General features: G+C 39.6%; 1 protein-coding gene and 1 pseudogene across 2 annotated transcripts in view; one reads left to right on the top strand and one right to left on the bottom strand.

Moving 5' to 3' along the window:
• The window catches only part of BTLA (B and T lymphocyte associated), a 47,068-nt gene that overhangs the window by 24,638 nt on the left and 5,137 nt on the right, over positions 1-17,293 (bottom strand). Inside the window, exons 1-2 of one of the 2 annotated variants that reach the window (XM_045851398.1) lie at positions 9,562-9,601; positions 9,290-9,477 (exon numbers count right to left, since the gene is read on the bottom strand). In XM_045851398.1, coding sequence (XP_045707354.1) covers positions 9,290-9,377 — 88 coding nt within the window. In that variant the 5' untranslated portion in view covers positions 9,378-9,477; positions 9,562-9,601. Of the gene's footprint in view, positions 1-9,289; positions 9,478-9,561; positions 9,602-17,293 lie in introns of those variants that run through there. The other variant, XM_045851399.1, reaches the window with a different exon arrangement.
• Positions 1,941-2,230, top strand: LOC123827093 (annotated as a pseudogene).

A 17,293-nucleotide genomic window follows, 5' to 3' on the forward strand; every position in this document is an offset into this window, starting at 1 on the left:
TATAGTCTTTCAGAGCTTTCAAATCTCCATGAGGGAGAGAACCTGTGCCACATCAAGGAGGAGGTTGAACCCCCGGCCCCATACCCTGCCCTGGGACAACCTGGTCCTCCTCCCATGATCCACTAGGCAGCATGGGAGCATGCATGTAGCATGCATGTCCCTTTTTCCTTTACTGTTCCACTTTATCAGTCACCAAGTTAACTTGATTCAGCATCCAAATTTGTTTTCATGCCACTGCTTTCATTTCAGTCTTATTCTGTTTCATGTGGATTATTGTCACAGCCTACCAACAAGTCTTCTACATTCCAAACTTGGCCTTTGTTCCCTCTCTCTACTTCAACCCATTCTCCACATTACTGTCACAGTTCGTATTCTAAAAATGAAAATTCAGTCACAAGACTTTTTGTCTAAAACCCTCCAGAGAATCTCTGATGCTTGCAGGAACATGTTCAGATTTCACCAAATGGCATTTTACCCCCTGTCTCCCACCCCACCCCCATTCTCCAGCAACCCAAGTCTACTTGCTGTCCCAGTAGAATGTCCCAGTGAATGTCCCATATTATTTTGTGTGACATGCATCACTCTTTTATAATTAAATATGTGTTCATGCATCTGTCTTCCTATCTGCTCTACAGCCTTTTTTGGTGCAAGGGTACCTGTCTCTGCAGGAGGAGGCAGCCTTAGAAAAGGTATGAACGTGAGATGGTATGAGGTGCCCTGAGATGAAACAGAGGCAGTTTCACAGAGAGAAACATCTTCTGTCCACAGCTCTGACTCATGCTCTCTGTGTGCTGAGGTCACAGAGCAGACACAGCTGAGCCCTTAGAGAGGTCAGCCAAAGGCATCTCAACATACAGTGGCATCTCAACATCTGCAGTGGTTATGTATAACCATTAAGAAGAAAGTAGACCTCATAAATATGCAGCATGAAAAGCCCTGATTTATGTTCACTCAGGGGTGATATTAAAAATATTTAACAAGTGAAACTCTGTGGTTGTCCAGACACCCAGATCAACCAGTCGGAAAGGCATGCCAGCCACAAACAACTGCCTGGTCTGGTACCCTCCAGCTGAACAAGTGCAGCTGCGAGTACATATGTCATCAAGAGTCAATGAGGGTAGATCACATGTGAAACGTATTAGCTCTTAAAAAGGAAAGGTTTGTAATTTGAATCTGATGTGAAATATAATTTTTATTTCAAAAAACCATATGCCTGGATTACAACAATTATTATGAGGAAAATTCCAGCCAAACTTTCCATTGAAAAATTCTTCCCATTGAAAATTCTGACATATTTGTGAAAAGTTCAAAATTATTATCTTCACTGAAAGAAATGATTACTTGTAATAAATACAGAATGTCTTACCAGAGCTAAGTCAGCATTAGAGTTAAACATAAAAATGTAACCAAATATTTTTTGAAAGACTGAAATGATTATAAAAGGTATAATATGCTAATAATTTTCTGTGACATCAACTAGGATTTTATCTTCTATCAGAAGATACTATGATAGACAACCGACCAACTAACAGATAAGAACTTCAGACACATGGTGGGGAGGCTATGGGAAGAGAGAATTCTTCAGACTCAGAAGGAAAACAGACCTTCAGAGGATGGAGGTGGTCTGATCTGCCTAACTGTAGAGAGCTGGAGTAGTGGAGAGGAGAGGAGATATGATGACCACCAAGGAAGAGAAGCCAGTGCCTTTTACCTTACAAAATGATGCAGGTTTAGTGATCCCTTGAGGCAGTGGCTTGAGCATAGTCAAGGCCAAATCATGTACAGCAACAGCAGCCATGTAATCATACAACAATGATGTTGGAAGAGCATCCACCTGGATGGTCTCAGAGAATTACATGTACAGCAACAGAAAGCCCTCACAATGTTCTCATCATAAGCTAGCTGCCATCAACTCACAAAATCAGAATTGTGGGTCTGCAATGGCAGAGGTGGGGGAGACACTGAAGTGGCTTCAAAGACAGAAGAGAGTGTGGGGAATCATCGGGGTGAACCCAGAAGTCATTCCCATTAAGAGCACCGTAGACAATTCTACCCCACACAGTACACCAGCCTCATGCTAGACTTCATCTTGAAGGTCCCAAGCACCGTGCATGAAACTGACCCCCAGAATGACCTCACCTTCCTTCAAATTCACTCCAAGAAAAATGAAATTATGGTTGCATCAGATAAAGGCTATTTCCTGATTGTGATTCAGAATCTAACTGAATAAGCCACTCTCTTGGCTGCACATGTCATTCCTTCATTTAATGTGCCCCAAGAATAATGGTGTTAATTATGTCCACTTACTGACAGGTGAAAATCACCTTAGAGACCATGCAAACAAATCAAGTGACCAAGGTGAGCTGCAGCTCCATCCAACCCACCAAAATGATCCCCCTGCTGGCCAATCACTCCTGAGTTCCCAGAAGAGCCCTCTTTCCTCAAGTCCAGGCTTTGAAGTAAGAGTTTGTAAGTGGCCCACACCCTACTTCCTTCTGACTTTCAGTTCACTTTGCTGTCCTTGGACAGGCTGTTTTTCTTTAACTAAAAATAACTGAAATTTGAAAAAAGAATGAGGCATACAAACATATGTTAAAATCAGAGCTTCTATTATAAAGGGTGATCACTGTTACTTTAAGAAAACCATATAAATTTATCTTAAGGGGTATAATCAAAACCTACTGAGTCTCAGTTCCTACTGTCAGTGGAAGATATTCACCTGCCCCTACCTGAGAAACAACACACAATGTAACATAGACAACAGATATGGAACTAGTGTGCAATAATAGTTTAAGTTTTCTTCTCTGAGCATACTGTCTGATATGGGTCTTTTGAGAGAAATAGGCATCTCTTTCCAGTCTAAACACACACAATAAGTGGGAGGGGGGAAAGGGAGAGAGAGAGAGAGAGAGAGAGAGAGAGAGAGAGAGAGAGAGAGAGAGAGAGAGAGAGAGAGAGGCAGGCGCTTACATAATATAAAGTTCCTTTGGCAAAAATGGAACTGAAAATAACTTCACACCAAGAATATACATGTTATAATCCATATTTATTCCACTTACTTTTTAAAAAGACCATGAAACAGGAAAATTGAGAGAACTATTAAAATCATCTTCTATTATTATTTCCTCTTTAAAATCTCCTTATAATGATATGTGAAACCTTCCTTTAAGTTTGCTTTATAAGATATTTATTTAACATACTTTCAAGCAATTTCTTCTAGGGCTAAATTTCTCATCTTGTGATATGACTACTTGGGGGGAATTTAAAGACCATCTTTTCAATTTAGTTGCATTGTACAATTTAAGACTAAGCCATATATCTATTGGTTTTATCTAGTTTGGAATTATTCCGAAGTAGTTCTGTTTTGAAACAGTCATTCTAGTATTTGCCATAGCTTTGTCTAAAAGTTAGCAAAGTTTACAAAGTATCAAGTGCCATGTTTCCTCTTGAGATGTTAAAGAATACGACAAGTAGAGGACTTTAGCAATCATTAGGTTAGATAGCACGTGGGTAGTCTGAGTCACATTTGGAAACTCGCCTCCAGAGTCACTGCTTTACATTAATTGCCCCCTGACCACAAGCACACTGCACCCGCATTATCCAAGCACTGTAGACCCACCCCAGAGCCTCCAGACAGGAGAAACACAGAGATGTCATTAATATTTTTGAGTTCTCATTATGTCCTACTCACTTTTAGGTCATGTGTGTGTGTGTGTGTGTGTGTGTGTGTGTGTGTATGGTTTCATTTGATCCTCCCAACAATTGTTTATGAGATAGTTACTATTATTACCTTTAGGTGTGAGAAAACCAATTGTTAGAGAAACTAAGTCACTTGGTCAGGTTAACTACCAGGTGAGAGACAGAGCCAGGACACAGACCGGAACCCAGGCCTGCTGACCCCAAAGCACACGCTCTTCTCTTGCAGGGGATAGTTGTACATGTACATAAGAGCACATAGGAAGAGTTCCTAGGACTCTGCTTGCTCATAATAAACAATGAATGCCAGGTATTATATTTTTGAATAAAATGAATTTAGAGAGGTGACACAGAAGTTGAATTATTGTTGAGGGTCACAAGGTGTATAGGTGGCAGAGACAAGAAGGAAACTCAGAAGATCTGGATCAAGTGCCACTGCTCAGAACAATGATTCTAAACTGCTTTTACCGGCATCAGCGGTGAAGTGTAAACACTGGTATGCTCACCAGGCAAACAAATGTAGTATAGAAAGGCAGTATACCCCAGAGAAAAGTGTCCTTTTATCTGAGAGATAAAATTGTACAGAAATATACTAACCAGCAAAGCCAGTGTTGGTTGAGTAAAAACTCTTTGTCACCTTGGCTGTGCTGCTCAGCCGTTGGGAGCACTGTTCCATGCACCGAAAGGTTGCCAGTTCAGTTCTTGGTCAGGGCACATTCCTAGGCTCTGGGTTTGATTCCCAGTTGGGGAATCCAGTTGGGGTGCATATGGGAGACAACCAATTAATGTTTCTCTCTCTCTAATCAATGAAAACATGTCCTTAGATAAGAATTTTTAAAAAATTGTCTTTGGGTATTTTTCCACATACATCTCTACCTAGTGACAAATGTCCCCTTGTGATTCTACCCTATTGGTCACTCTCTTTGTCTCTGCATGACAGAAATTCAGAGTCCTGCCCACCCTATGTGACAAGGATGAGTCACCTTTGTTAGCTGATGTGTAATTATCTCTCTAGCATAGCAACAAGTTTTAGCCAATTTAATGAGCTCTAAAAAACAATGGTTCATGTTGACATTTTAGAGAGTAGTTCTGGCTGGGGAAGACACTGACTACTTGAAACAGGGGGCCTGTCTTTCAGAGATGATTGGCCCTCCACCTTGGTCACAGTGACATAAGGAAGAAAAGCAGAGCAGCAAGAGCTGAGAGCATGTCACAGCAGCTGTAGGAAACAGCATCCAAGAGAGACTTCAGAAACCAATGTGAGTATTTCTAAATATTGCTTTGTGATAGCAAGGTCAGTCGTGATGCTCAGAGTAAGTGTGATTACGTGTTGGTGGAAAGACAAGGGGTAAGTTCAACTTCACTTCTTTCCCAGACAGTTCCTGGCCTTCCTAATATTTACATTCTGCTACAAAGACCACAGTGAGATTCACTGGCATTTTCAAAGCCCTGGAAGATACTTAACAATATCTATGTGGGCAGAAACTGCCAATCACCCCCTTCCCCATGTCAATTCTCCTCTTCTAATACCATAGAAGAAAATGAAATGGGACCATGGCCACCCTACTAGAATATAAACACCCCCACCTTTCTTACAGCCACTTCTGGACAATGGACTTTTTGCAATGTATTCAAGTTCCAGGTTGTGCTCATAAGATAAATGTGGCTGTCAGGAAGGAGGAGAGGAGTTAGAGAGCCCTACCAGCTAAGCTTGAAGTTGCCTGCGACTGGCCTAGATGGCCCCATCAACACTCTCCTGGACTGTGTTCAAAGTGAACCTCCAAATGTACATGTTTATATTCTGAGCATATTAAAATGATACCACTGCTTGTGTACACACAGATACATACACATAAGTAATTTCTTCTACAGGATAAGCACAGAAATCAGAGTCCATGAGAGGACACCAAAAAGGTGTAATAACCGAGCTTATTTTGAGGTGAGAGAATGGAGAATGTTAGAAACGTGAAGCCAATTGCTGTGATACGATTCAATAACACAATGTAAGTCAAGTCTCATGACTCCCAAACTCTATTATCATTTCTTGGTGACTGGAGATGATAGTAGCTAACGATGTCAAGAGTTATTTACAGATGACTTTTGTTAACCCAAATAAGAGATGGTTTTCTAATACTACTTTAGTGAACTCTCAAGATAATTCAATTTTGGACTAAAAGAAAAAAATATTATTAATGAAAGTTGCACAGTTCTTACGATTCATCAGGCACTGTTCTAAGTGTTTTACAGAATTCATTCACTTAATACTCAGAACAACCCGATAAGGTCAGTGTCCTTATTGTCCCTATTGTTTACATGAGGAAAGAGTACCAGAGAGTCACAGAACCAGTAAATGGCAGAGATGGGATAGTAATCCAGGCAATCTAGCTCTAGAGTCCTGTCACTGCCTCTCCACAGAACAAAGCAAAAGGTTGATTTCATTTTTTGGACCTGATCACAAATGCCTGTGAACATTTTCTTTCAACAATTCTGAACTCTAGGCAAAGGTGAAACAAGTACTAGAAATCATTTAGGACAGTCCCAGTGAAGTGAGATAGCATTTAAGTTCAAAATTACGTTTGCCTTCAAAATTACAATAGAGGAAATTCTAATAGTGGGACAGAGGAAGCAACAGTTAATTAAAAGGCTTTTCGGTACTTGGAAAGTCTCTTCAAGGCCGTTTTCAGCACAGAGATTAACATTTTCATACCACAATCCAGGAAATCCTGTAATGCAGAATGTATTCCTAGACGTTCATATCAAACAAAGGCAGTCATGTTTTGTGGCAGGCATTCTTAGAGTGATAATACCCAGGCATTTGGCAGAAGGCACAGCTCCATCTTCTGTGCCCATTTCAATAGGAACAAATAGCAATCGCTGAAGAAATAAGCCTGATAACGACCCTGAAACTTCAAAAGAATGAGAGACAGATGCAGAGCACCTTCCGAGCTAATGTTTGTGCTCTGACCCGGCCCCACAATATGGGCAGCTGACGGCAAAGCAAGGCAGTCTGTGTGAGGTGTGGAGTAGGGATCTGTGGTCCATACTGAACTACCACAGTAGAGACTAAAAAGAACATGGAGAGGCTCAGGTGGAGACTTGGCCACAGCCGCTGTGTCCTCAAAAGAGCCAAACTATGGGTGTCCACTGGTACCATACCAGATTCAGATTTTTTTCCCTCACAATAAGCAGTGATTAATAAAAGATTTTCAGCAGCCTCAATTCAGGATCATATACAGTGCCAAGTGGTTTCAGACATTAACTGAAGTGCTCCTTCCTGCTTGAAGGTAGAATCTCAGGCTGACCCTGGGCTGAACAAGTGGCCCAGGGCTTCACAGCTGGAGCTGCTCACCGACTGTATTTGCTCACCGACTGTATTAGTACAACGAGACAGGTGACTGACAGGGGCTTCCCCACCTGCAGCCTAGTTCTTGCCAGCATGATCTGCCCACCTGTCCTGGAAGGGAAGGTGCTGACACTTTGACACTTACATACTTTCCTCAGGACAGAATTTCTATGCCAGATACTGAGGGGCACAGTGCTCCCCTGAATTTTTGTTGAGAAACACAAAAAGTAAGTAAGCATAATTTCATTATAAAGAAGGAGATCTGTACAGAACATTCCATTGTTTCCAAACTTATTCTCAATGTAGCCTGATTCCTGGGAAGAGGCACACAGATCTCACATTGCTTCTAAGTGAAGGAAAAAAAAATTAAGATTATTTTTAGAAACTTTGAAACTGTGCCAGTATAAAGAATTCAGTGATTAAAAATTAACTGAACTACAGGAACTCCTCAGGACATAAAGGGTCAAAGTAATATGCTTTTTAAGAAATAGTCATCAGCTCTGTCTGGGAGAACAAATCTCACCAAACATTCCTTATCTCAACCCGTGTCCTAAATTCAATGCAAATAATGCTGTAATTCGTCATCTGCTCTGTGAGACAGCTGGCTAGAACTTTGCCCAAGGCTTTTCATTTCAGTTTCCAAGTAATTTGATTCACTATGTTTTGGACTAAATACATTGTGTAATATCTTTCATTCATTCATTTTACTTTAGCTTTAAAAACTCAACTATTTTAAATAATAATGTTAAAACTTATGTCCATTTAATTGAATTGGGGGGGGTTGCTTGGTGATAAGAATATTAGCAAAAATACCACTAATATTTTATTGTGTGCATTTATTGTGCCAGGTACTTTATCCATATTCCTGCATTTACAGTGTCCACAATAGGCCCGTAATTTGGATACAATTATCTCTAGTTTACAAAGAAAGAAACTAAGGTAAATGAGGAAAAGAAACTTAACCAAAGTCACACAGTAAGTGGCAGAACCAGTAAATTAACCCAATTCTAACACTCCAGTTCTTTTTTGTAAGCACGTTGGCAGGGGGAATAGAAGTTATACCCCAATCTCAGTGTGATACAGCACTAAAAAATTCATTTATTTCATTTTACAGGGAATAGTTTATACATTCTTCAAGTTGGTATAAATTTTGTTTGATAAAACTTGACTCCAGTTTTTGCTCTGTGATTGTAGGCATCTATGAGAAGTGAAAAATCCAATCAACCATCTAAACCCCTCGTCAACATAATAAAAGATAGACACACGTAAAAACATACAAACACAAAAATACTTAGATGACTGAAGGGAAGACATATTTTGCCCCTGGTGATGTGCTGTCCTGGCACTGTGGGTACAAACGTCGAAGCACCCAGCTCCAGAACTGAAGACGACATTCGCTCAGGTTTCAGGGGCCACATTTTCCAACTTAAAACCACAGCACACAAACTGGTGAGAGTGTGTGTGCTTGAGGGGACCATGCAGTAAGATATTGGAAACCAGACCTGAGAAAATCCAAAACATCTACTAGCTATTTATAGCCCTTCCCCCTTCACAACATGCAGGCTCCTGTGTCCATCCATGGAAGGGAGCAAGTGAACTCACCAGATGGAAGAAATTGGTTGTTTGCTTGCACAAAGCTTTGAAGAAGTGGCCAAACATCATCTACGCAGAACCCTAGCTGTTTTCTATGTGAACCGACACCCAGCTCAGAACCATTTTCGTAGCCGCAATGACAGAAAACTCCAATCCTGTATTTCCCAGCATTTTCTCAATCAGTGTTCTCCAGGCACACATGTCACTGAAGCAAGTCATGTGATTTTAATTAACGACATTATTCAAGAGTAACCATGAAGTCAGGTAATCAATACTTATCCTACCCCAGTGAACAAAATAACACTCACTCTGTCAAGCTTCAGTTTGCAAAGAACACACTACTTGCCATCAGTGTGACATCCAGAGCAGTTTGGCTAGTTGTGGTGATAAATTTGTACCTAACTACTTAGAACATCTGCCCAGTTCCTTTTTCTTACTGTCAGAACATCTTTTAAGAAAACTGGCCAAAGCGAGGAACACCATGTTCTAATTTGGTTTGTGTCCTACAATGTCTTCAGTGAGCAAATCTAACCACTTGGTTTTGTCTACCATTGTCCTTCACATAAATGCCACATCCTACAAGATCAGAAAGGAGAAACATTACCTCCAACACCTCCTGGAAAATGAAACAAAGCCCAATCTAAGTAGTTGCTTTACCGTCAATACTCCAGATGCCCAGATGTGGGATTAAGAAGAGGACCCAAAATGACTTCCCAATTCCAAGCATGGCAGGCGATGTCTTCATTTCTTGTGCATGTCAGGATGGGAACGCTTCTCAGGCAAAAGGCTCCCCTTCCTCCCCTGAGTTCTTCAGGGCTGGATCAGGTTAACTACCCCAGCGACATCTGTGAAATAAAGAGAGAGGATGTAGGAGCACACAATAGGAAGATTCTGAATAGTTTGAGAAACAAAGTGAACTGCAAGAGTACGTGGTATCCTGTGGTTTTGCTCTTGTCACATTGAGTGCTCACTTTCAAATGCTCTGATCTGCAGAGTAGCTCAGTCCTTAACTTCTCCTTCCGCTTACCACCCTTTGTGCCCCACATTGAGGTTTTTCTCATTCAAAGTTCAATGAAATGAACAATTAAACTGTAAAAAAATCTATATTGCTGCAATCTTTAGCCTGAGAATTTAATCAAATCAAGGTCAGGAAATTCATGGTAAAAAGTACCTACGGTTAAGTATACATTTTCCCCCTTTTCATATCTTATGATTATGAAACTTCTTTTATGATCATTATGAAAGATTTTAGATTTTTCTTCCCAAACATCATGTCATGGTAAAATCAGAATGCTTATTGTCATTGAACCAGTGAAGATTTACTTGAGGTTATGGAGAAAATGAGTGGCAGGAAGCACTTCCTCAACAGGTGAGGGAAAAGCAACTGTCTTTAATCTGTAGATAAATATCAATGGAACAAGATCATTGTGAGTATTAGCTACATGTTCTCTCTAAATAATAAAGTTCTGAGCTAAATGGCATCTTGAATATCAATGAAAGGAAACTTCCATTTTCAACATTCTTCATGTGGTTATGCCTGGATAGAACAGAAACAATAAAGGAAGAAATGGAAAAGTTCAAGATCAGATAGCGCAGGGGCAATGTGGGATTGTTTTCTCCAAGGCCACTTCTAATAATTAGCTTCTAATTGTAGCAGCTAATTAAATTCACCCACTTGAGATTCCAAGTGAGAAATCTAGATTCGTGACATCTGTGGTCATTGACAGTAGCTGGTTTTGTCAGTCTTTTTCTCATAGGCTAGTGATTTTCTTTCAAGTCCAAACTTCAATGGTTTTAAGTGCATGAGGTTAAAAAACAGTTTTTGTGTACTCACTAGTTCAAACAGACACTGTGCACAAGTTGGAAGCACAAATATGAATGAGTCACTGTTCCTGATTTTAAAGAGCTCAGCCAGTCCTGTAATTTTCTCATTTAAACCTTTTTAGTGTTGAAACTCAAGTATTCATGCATTGCGACCACCACAGTGTAACATAAAGCAACTATACACAGCTTCTTAGAACTTCCATGACCCAGTTAACATCCTGCAAAATACTCATAAAGCATTTACACAGCCCTCCTTCTGTGCTCAAGGTGAAGTGCAAACTGCCTATGGCAACTGGGGCAAGGCTCATGGTCCCTTTTAAATGGTCTCAGAGGTCAAAAGCCATAAGCCATAAGCCAAAAATCTCAGGATACTGTCATAAACCAGAGAGAAGTTATATAAACTTTATTTATCTCAGCACACAACCTTTATGATTCACTATTTTAAAGATTTTCTCATATTAAAAAAAGTCTCTGTTAATTAGGTAAAATTTGGAAAAAAAAACTTTATGCAACAACTAATGCATTTTTTAAAGATATCTGTTTTGTTACATTTATCAGCGTGACCGGTCCTTTATCCTTCCACAGCTGAGGGCTTGAAAGCCCCACTGTAGATAGACCCTCCCTCAGGATCTGACTTCTTGTCTTCATTGTTAGTAAAGGAGAACTGAAAGAAATCTGTCTGAGAAGTTCGTTAGCTTGGAAACAAGTCAATTTTGTTCTATATTTACATCTTGCCTAGTAATAAAGCTTCTATTTTAACTCTTGTCTTATTATAATCAAGTACTATTTGATCAGAAAAGTGTATATTTATTTAAAAGTGCAAATTTAAAGAATTTACTACATCCTTAAAAGTGATTGCATTGTATATTATAAACAATTTAAAACATGAATTTATCTCTAATTTTGTGGTGAAAGACAAAAGGCAAAGTATAATTTGGCATCTTCAAATTCATTTTGCAGACATTGTAGGAACTAATTGGAGGGCAAATTCTTCAATTCACTTACAGAGTCACTTGCTTTCATGAATAGTAACAGCTGCACTTTCTTTAGTATTTTTACCCCAGGGTGATCAGAGAAACAGCAATCACAAAATAAGAAACTGAGTCCAGGAGAGGTCTTGACACTGACATTAGACATCAGCCCATAGAGACGAATCCTGGTTCTGAATTTTTAACACCCCCAAAACACTGTATAGCTTTTACCATAAGTGGAATCCAGCATTTAAAACCTTTCCCATTGTTTGGTGTCAATGGTTTCTGTATTTCAGAATGAGCTTGGACACTTTCATAAACTGGGTATGATTCCTGTATCTCATCCACATACATTGGATGTGAATCTTATAGGATTGAGGCCAAATATCCCTATTTTAAAGTAAATCTCCTAAGGTGATTCTGATTCAGTTGGTCAAAATGGATATTTGGAAACTAATTATGAATTGATGAGGTGCATAGACTTCTGAGTCATAAAAGACTCGGTATCATATCTTTGTTGCTTATTAGCTATAGAATCTTATAGATTTCCTAGATTCTTGGAGTCTCAGTAAATACAGAAATGTACCACTCAGATCCCTCTTCAAGGACAGATTTGCTCTTAACTGTGGGAAATGTAGTCAGCAGACAGCTTCCAGGTGTAAACTTCTTCAGTGTCTACTCAATTGAGACTCACCTTGTCCGAGGTCATGCTTTCCCATGAGAGCCTGCCTCCACTAATGGAGCAAAGAGAGTGTGTAAAGAGCTGGCCATCTCAGTCTCACATGGCTTGCTGATGGGTAATACTTGACCCAGAGCTCCCCGGTTGAGTGAACCAAGGTTATGGTAGGCCTACATTAGACTTTGATTTCTTTCTCTGTCCAATCTCATTTCTACCACCTTACTTTCACAGGTGTTGATCCCTAATCTATCTCAGTGTCTGCTCTCAGAGCACCAAATCTGCTCCATATCTCAATGTCCTATTCTCCCCATCTCAATTTTCCTGGATACAGATGGTAATAATATCCATCTGTTACGCTGGTTAACTGGGGTATGCACAGTGATTAGTAAATTGCATCTATAATTATTCCTGAATAAAAGATGGGCTTCCATTTGGGCAAGATGGATACCAGGAAGCCCTATATTAATAGCCCCAAAAAGGATGATAGTGGAACAAGTTGAAGTTGAAGTGTTTATTTGCTAATGAGAGGCATTGTTGCATAGAAGCTCGGAAGTAAGTGTCACAACAAAGCTTTGATCTGCAGAGAAATCAAAGCAGAGAAATGTAGCAGATTATAGATGATCTGAATTTCACAAAGTCTCAGAAGGATGAATCAGCCAGGCAGGAAGGCCTGAGAAGTAAAGGGCAGAAAGAATAAGAGGCCCAAAGACAAGAGGTCTTAAAAAGCACCCAGCCATTGGTTCTGTCCCCCAGGGAAAGAGCTTTATCTAACCCTCTGAAAGACTGGAAGGGGTCAAAATAGTCATGCCGTCAGAGCAAGACTAGAGGAATTAACAACTAGGCAAGGCAGGGACCATTTACTGAATCTGGAATACAGAAAAGGACCACAGTCATTGGCACCACACCTTAGTTAGGCAAGGGTGCTGATTTGATATTGAGATCCCTCTTGACTCCTCTCCCCTTGACTCCTAAATTGTCCCTTTGGTGAGAGGATTGGTCTCATACTATAGACTGATAGAGTTGATCCAAAAAAGATGGTATAAAATACCCTTCATTCCAAAGGTTAGAAGAATGAAGATGCTTTGGAGAAAAAAATCACTTGCAATAAAAAGTGTATGTACAGAGAACACTCAGGAATGCCCTTCTCCCCTTATTTCCCTGTTGGCAGATTTGAGATGTATTCTGGTTCTATGGTTTACTAGATGTGCAAACTTAGACAAGTTCCTTAAATTTTTTCCCCAGTGATAAAGCAGATTTTTTTTTACCTATGGATTTCAGGCCAAAATCAGACACTAATTTATCAGAGTTTTTTTTTTAATCCAAAAGAATGAAAAGGATTATGTAATGGATGTAAAAGCCCACCAAATACCACTGTGAATACTTTCAAGTTCCAAATATTTTATTTTATTTTTTAAGATTTTATTTATTTATTTTTAGAGAGGGGAAAGGAGGGAGAGAGGGAGAGAAACATCAGTGTGCGGTTGCCTCTCATGCGCCCCCTACTGGGGGACTTGGCCTGCAACCTAGGCATGTGCCCCTGGCTGGGAATCCAACCAGCAACCTTTTGGTTCAGAGGCCAGCACTCAATCCACTGAGCCACACCAGCCCAAGACAAATATTTTATTGTCTTATTCATAACTTTTCATATATGACCTCTTTGAATCCCATTACTTCATTTGTAAAGCAGAAATAAAATACCTACCGGAAGGCTGTTACAAGTATTCAATAAAGGACAGAAGTAGTACAATACATTTTAAGTTAACATACATGAAACCACCTACCACAGTGCCTGGCACAAAACTAATTTCCTGATAAATGCATTTTCCTTTCTCTCCTCCCACTCAGAAAAGTATAGACTTCCTATGTCTTGTTTATTTGTATCTTTGAAGCATGAACAAAAAGATAATTGGCTTCTTTTACATCTTATATACCTGTGTGTACTATTTTTTGTGTGCTTATATTTTTGTGTCATTGTATATGTTTATCTCAATGTTTTTCTTATGAAGTCAACTTATAGATGCATCATTGCTTTGCAAATTGTTTTATCTTTTACTTTTGTGGATGTATACATGCTTTGATGTGCTTGCAGCTTCAGACTTCAGCAAAATGTTAGAGTTTAAAACCATCAGTTTATTCTTCCAGGAGGGACCAGGGGAGGGGGTTACATGAAAAACAAAGGGTGACATACCTTAGAGATTTCTTACTATAAAGGGTGTAATTGACCAAGATCCCTAAGTCCTGCATTCCAAAATTCATCATCCCATGAGGCCACACTTCCCACCCAGTGCCTGAGCACAACAGAAAGACCAGGCAGGTCAGTTTCTAGGAGACCCAGGATTCTTCCAGTGGCCACTTCAGCTTCAGGACTCCCTGCAGTCTTGCTAAGCCTTCCTTGGAGTACAGCAGGAGTCTGGGATGCTTCAAGCCAAATCACTTCCTGCTCTCCTCACTCAGCGCCAAGCTTGTTTTGTGGTTTGGTAGCTCTTCCAGCTCTCCTGCATATTTTAAGCTAATGTACAAGAAATATGCCATTTTTTTTCTCACAGGCATTTTCTCTAATCTAATCCTTGTATATTTTATCCTATTTTGGAGTCTGTTTTTTGGAGAACCTAGTCTAACACATTAATTTTGCATAGTTATGACTAATTAAATATACAACTTTTATTTTGCTTTCCCTTTATCCTTGTTCAGTGGATAATAGTGTCTCATTGGAGAATCTATTTTTGGAAAGTAGGAAGGCATAAAAGCACATTGGTAGAAATAGCAGGGATACATCAGTCAATGTGGGAGAAAAATATGAAAACCAGCCAAATCAATGGGAAAAATGGTTTAAAAATGGCATTATAAAACTGGCAGGAACATGCAAAATTCATATTTTTAACTGTAAAAGTGAAAGTAGCCAAGAATATAGGAGAAATCAGATCAAATAAAGTGAAAGGTGTTTTCAGAGCTGCACACCGCATACCCCACTTACATTTCTCTCAGCAGTAAAAGCCTCTCCTTATTTGTACGGCTGTATGAGAGAAAAAAATCAATAAAATGAAGTAAATAATACATTCCAATTGAAACTAAATGGAGTCGGCTTTATTTTGGAGGAAGGCCAAAGAAAGAATTTGGGAGAAGCATGTCCTGAAATGGAAAGAAGACAGATAGGTGGGTGTAGACATCAGGGTAGGACCTGTCAGGTCACACACTTGCCACAGAGCTGGTGCAGCTTCCTGGAGGCCCCAGATGCGCCATTTCAGTTGATCAACAATGAGAAGATCCAAAATGAGGGGTACCAAGGAAGCGGCCCAGGAGGCCAGGGAAGCAGGGAGTACCTGAGGGCTCAGGGCAGCAACCAGCTGCCATTCACCAATTAGTTCAGAAATTCAGTATTTCACATTTCAGTATCTGACAGAGCCATGCCAATGTAACTGGCTGATCTTTCACCCTATTTATCCCTTAATGCTGACTGGAGTTAGTGTTAATAACCCAAATAATTATATATCTAAATTGCCAAACCTGATGGATTGAAAGAAAACTCAGAAAGCCCAGGCCTGGGGAAGGCATGTTCTTCTGACCTTTGCACAGATTTTTAGCTGTCTGCTCAGCCGCCTTATTGAATTGCTCAACCTGCCCTTCTAGGCATTTCTCCAAGTCATTTAGAAAGAATACTCTCCAGTGACATATATTTAAATAGCTGAATAATATATTCCAGCTTATAATTATAGCACTATTTATTTAGCCATTTTCCTATTGTAGGACTTCTAGGTTTTTCCAGTTTTTCACATAAAGATGAAAATTTCTGCTCTTCTGCACTGGGTTGAAAATATGAACATTTTTTTGAATTCTTGATAATCAGTGCTAAATAACTTCTAAGCAAAGCCAATCTGTATTGCTAGAGGTGAGTTACAGGAGTGTCCAGACATGGCTAACTGCACCCTCAGCACTGGTGACATCTTTTCATGATCTTCATAATTTAAAAGTAAAACATTCAATTTGTTCTGGATTTTTATGCTTAATAAAGTTGAATAGATTTTAGGATGTTTACCATTCATGAATTGTTATTGATGCACAACTAATTCCCTATCAAGAAATTAAAGCCTTAGTGGTTTTCTTTCTATTTAAAAAATTAAATATTGTATATTTGAATATATATTAAATTCTTGTCACCATGCCTGTTATATTTTCAGGAAATAGTGGGAGGGGTTACCTTTCAACATTCTGATAGTAGTTTTTAATTTATAGAAGTTGTCTTGTTTAAAGTAACCATATTAACCAATTCTGTTACTTTTAAATTAAAAAAAAACTCTCCCGGATAATTTCTAATCAGGATGTCTAGGTGAGTGAAGTCTCCCAAAATTGTTTACATTCCAAATCCTGCCAGCCCTGGTACCTTATATGGCAAGAGATACTTTGACAATTTGGTTAAAGTAAAGATCTTGAAACGGAGAGATTATCCTGGATTAGTTGGGGCGGGGGCAGGGGGGAGGGAGTGGGGCTGCGGGCAGGGGGGATTGATGTAATGCAATGATCCTTGTGAGAGGGACATAGAAGGAGTTACAGAAAGCACTGTGACAACAGAAGCAGCCATTGAAGTGATGTGGCCACAAGTCCAGAATGCCACGAACCTATAGAAGCTGAGAGAGAGGAGGAACAGACTGTCCCCAGGGAACCACTAGAGGGGACCAGCTCTGCCAACATCTTGACCTCAGCCTTGTAAAATTCATTTTGGATGTCCTATCTTTAGAACTGTATGAGGATAAATTTGTGTTGTTTAAAGCCACTGAGACTGGTGATTTATTGCAGTGGCAGTAGAAAACTAGTGAGTGGTGTTATTTTGCTCTCTGTCACGCAAATTCCCAATAAATGTCAAAATGTTTAATGTCCAGTAAATATGCTATACTAATACAAGAGAAAAGTTGCATTGCTATAGAACTTTCATGGAATTTCATTTAGAAATAGTGCAGATAAGGCTGGACCATAAGTTGCTATAAAGTTCTCAGGCCTCGTTAATCTCCTGTGAAGCTTGGTGTGCCTAAAAACTATGGAGCACACCAGCAGCCATGCCCATCCTGCCTTTGGGGCAGTGACAGCAGGTCAAGGGAGTGTTTTAGGATTACATCACTTGAATTCTGTGTCAGTTTGGATTAAGTTCAACTGTGTATACTGGAAAAATCCCAAATAGTGATGGATTAAATAAAA

This window comes from Phyllostomus hastatus, unplaced genomic scaffold (genome assembly GCF_019186645.2).
Source record: "Phyllostomus hastatus isolate PE091 unplaced genomic scaffold, TTU_PhHast_1.1 phas_contig_86, whole genome shotgun sequence".
In the NCBI taxonomy this organism is placed as follows: Eukaryota; Metazoa; Chordata; class Mammalia; order Chiroptera; family Phyllostomidae; genus Phyllostomus; species Phyllostomus hastatus.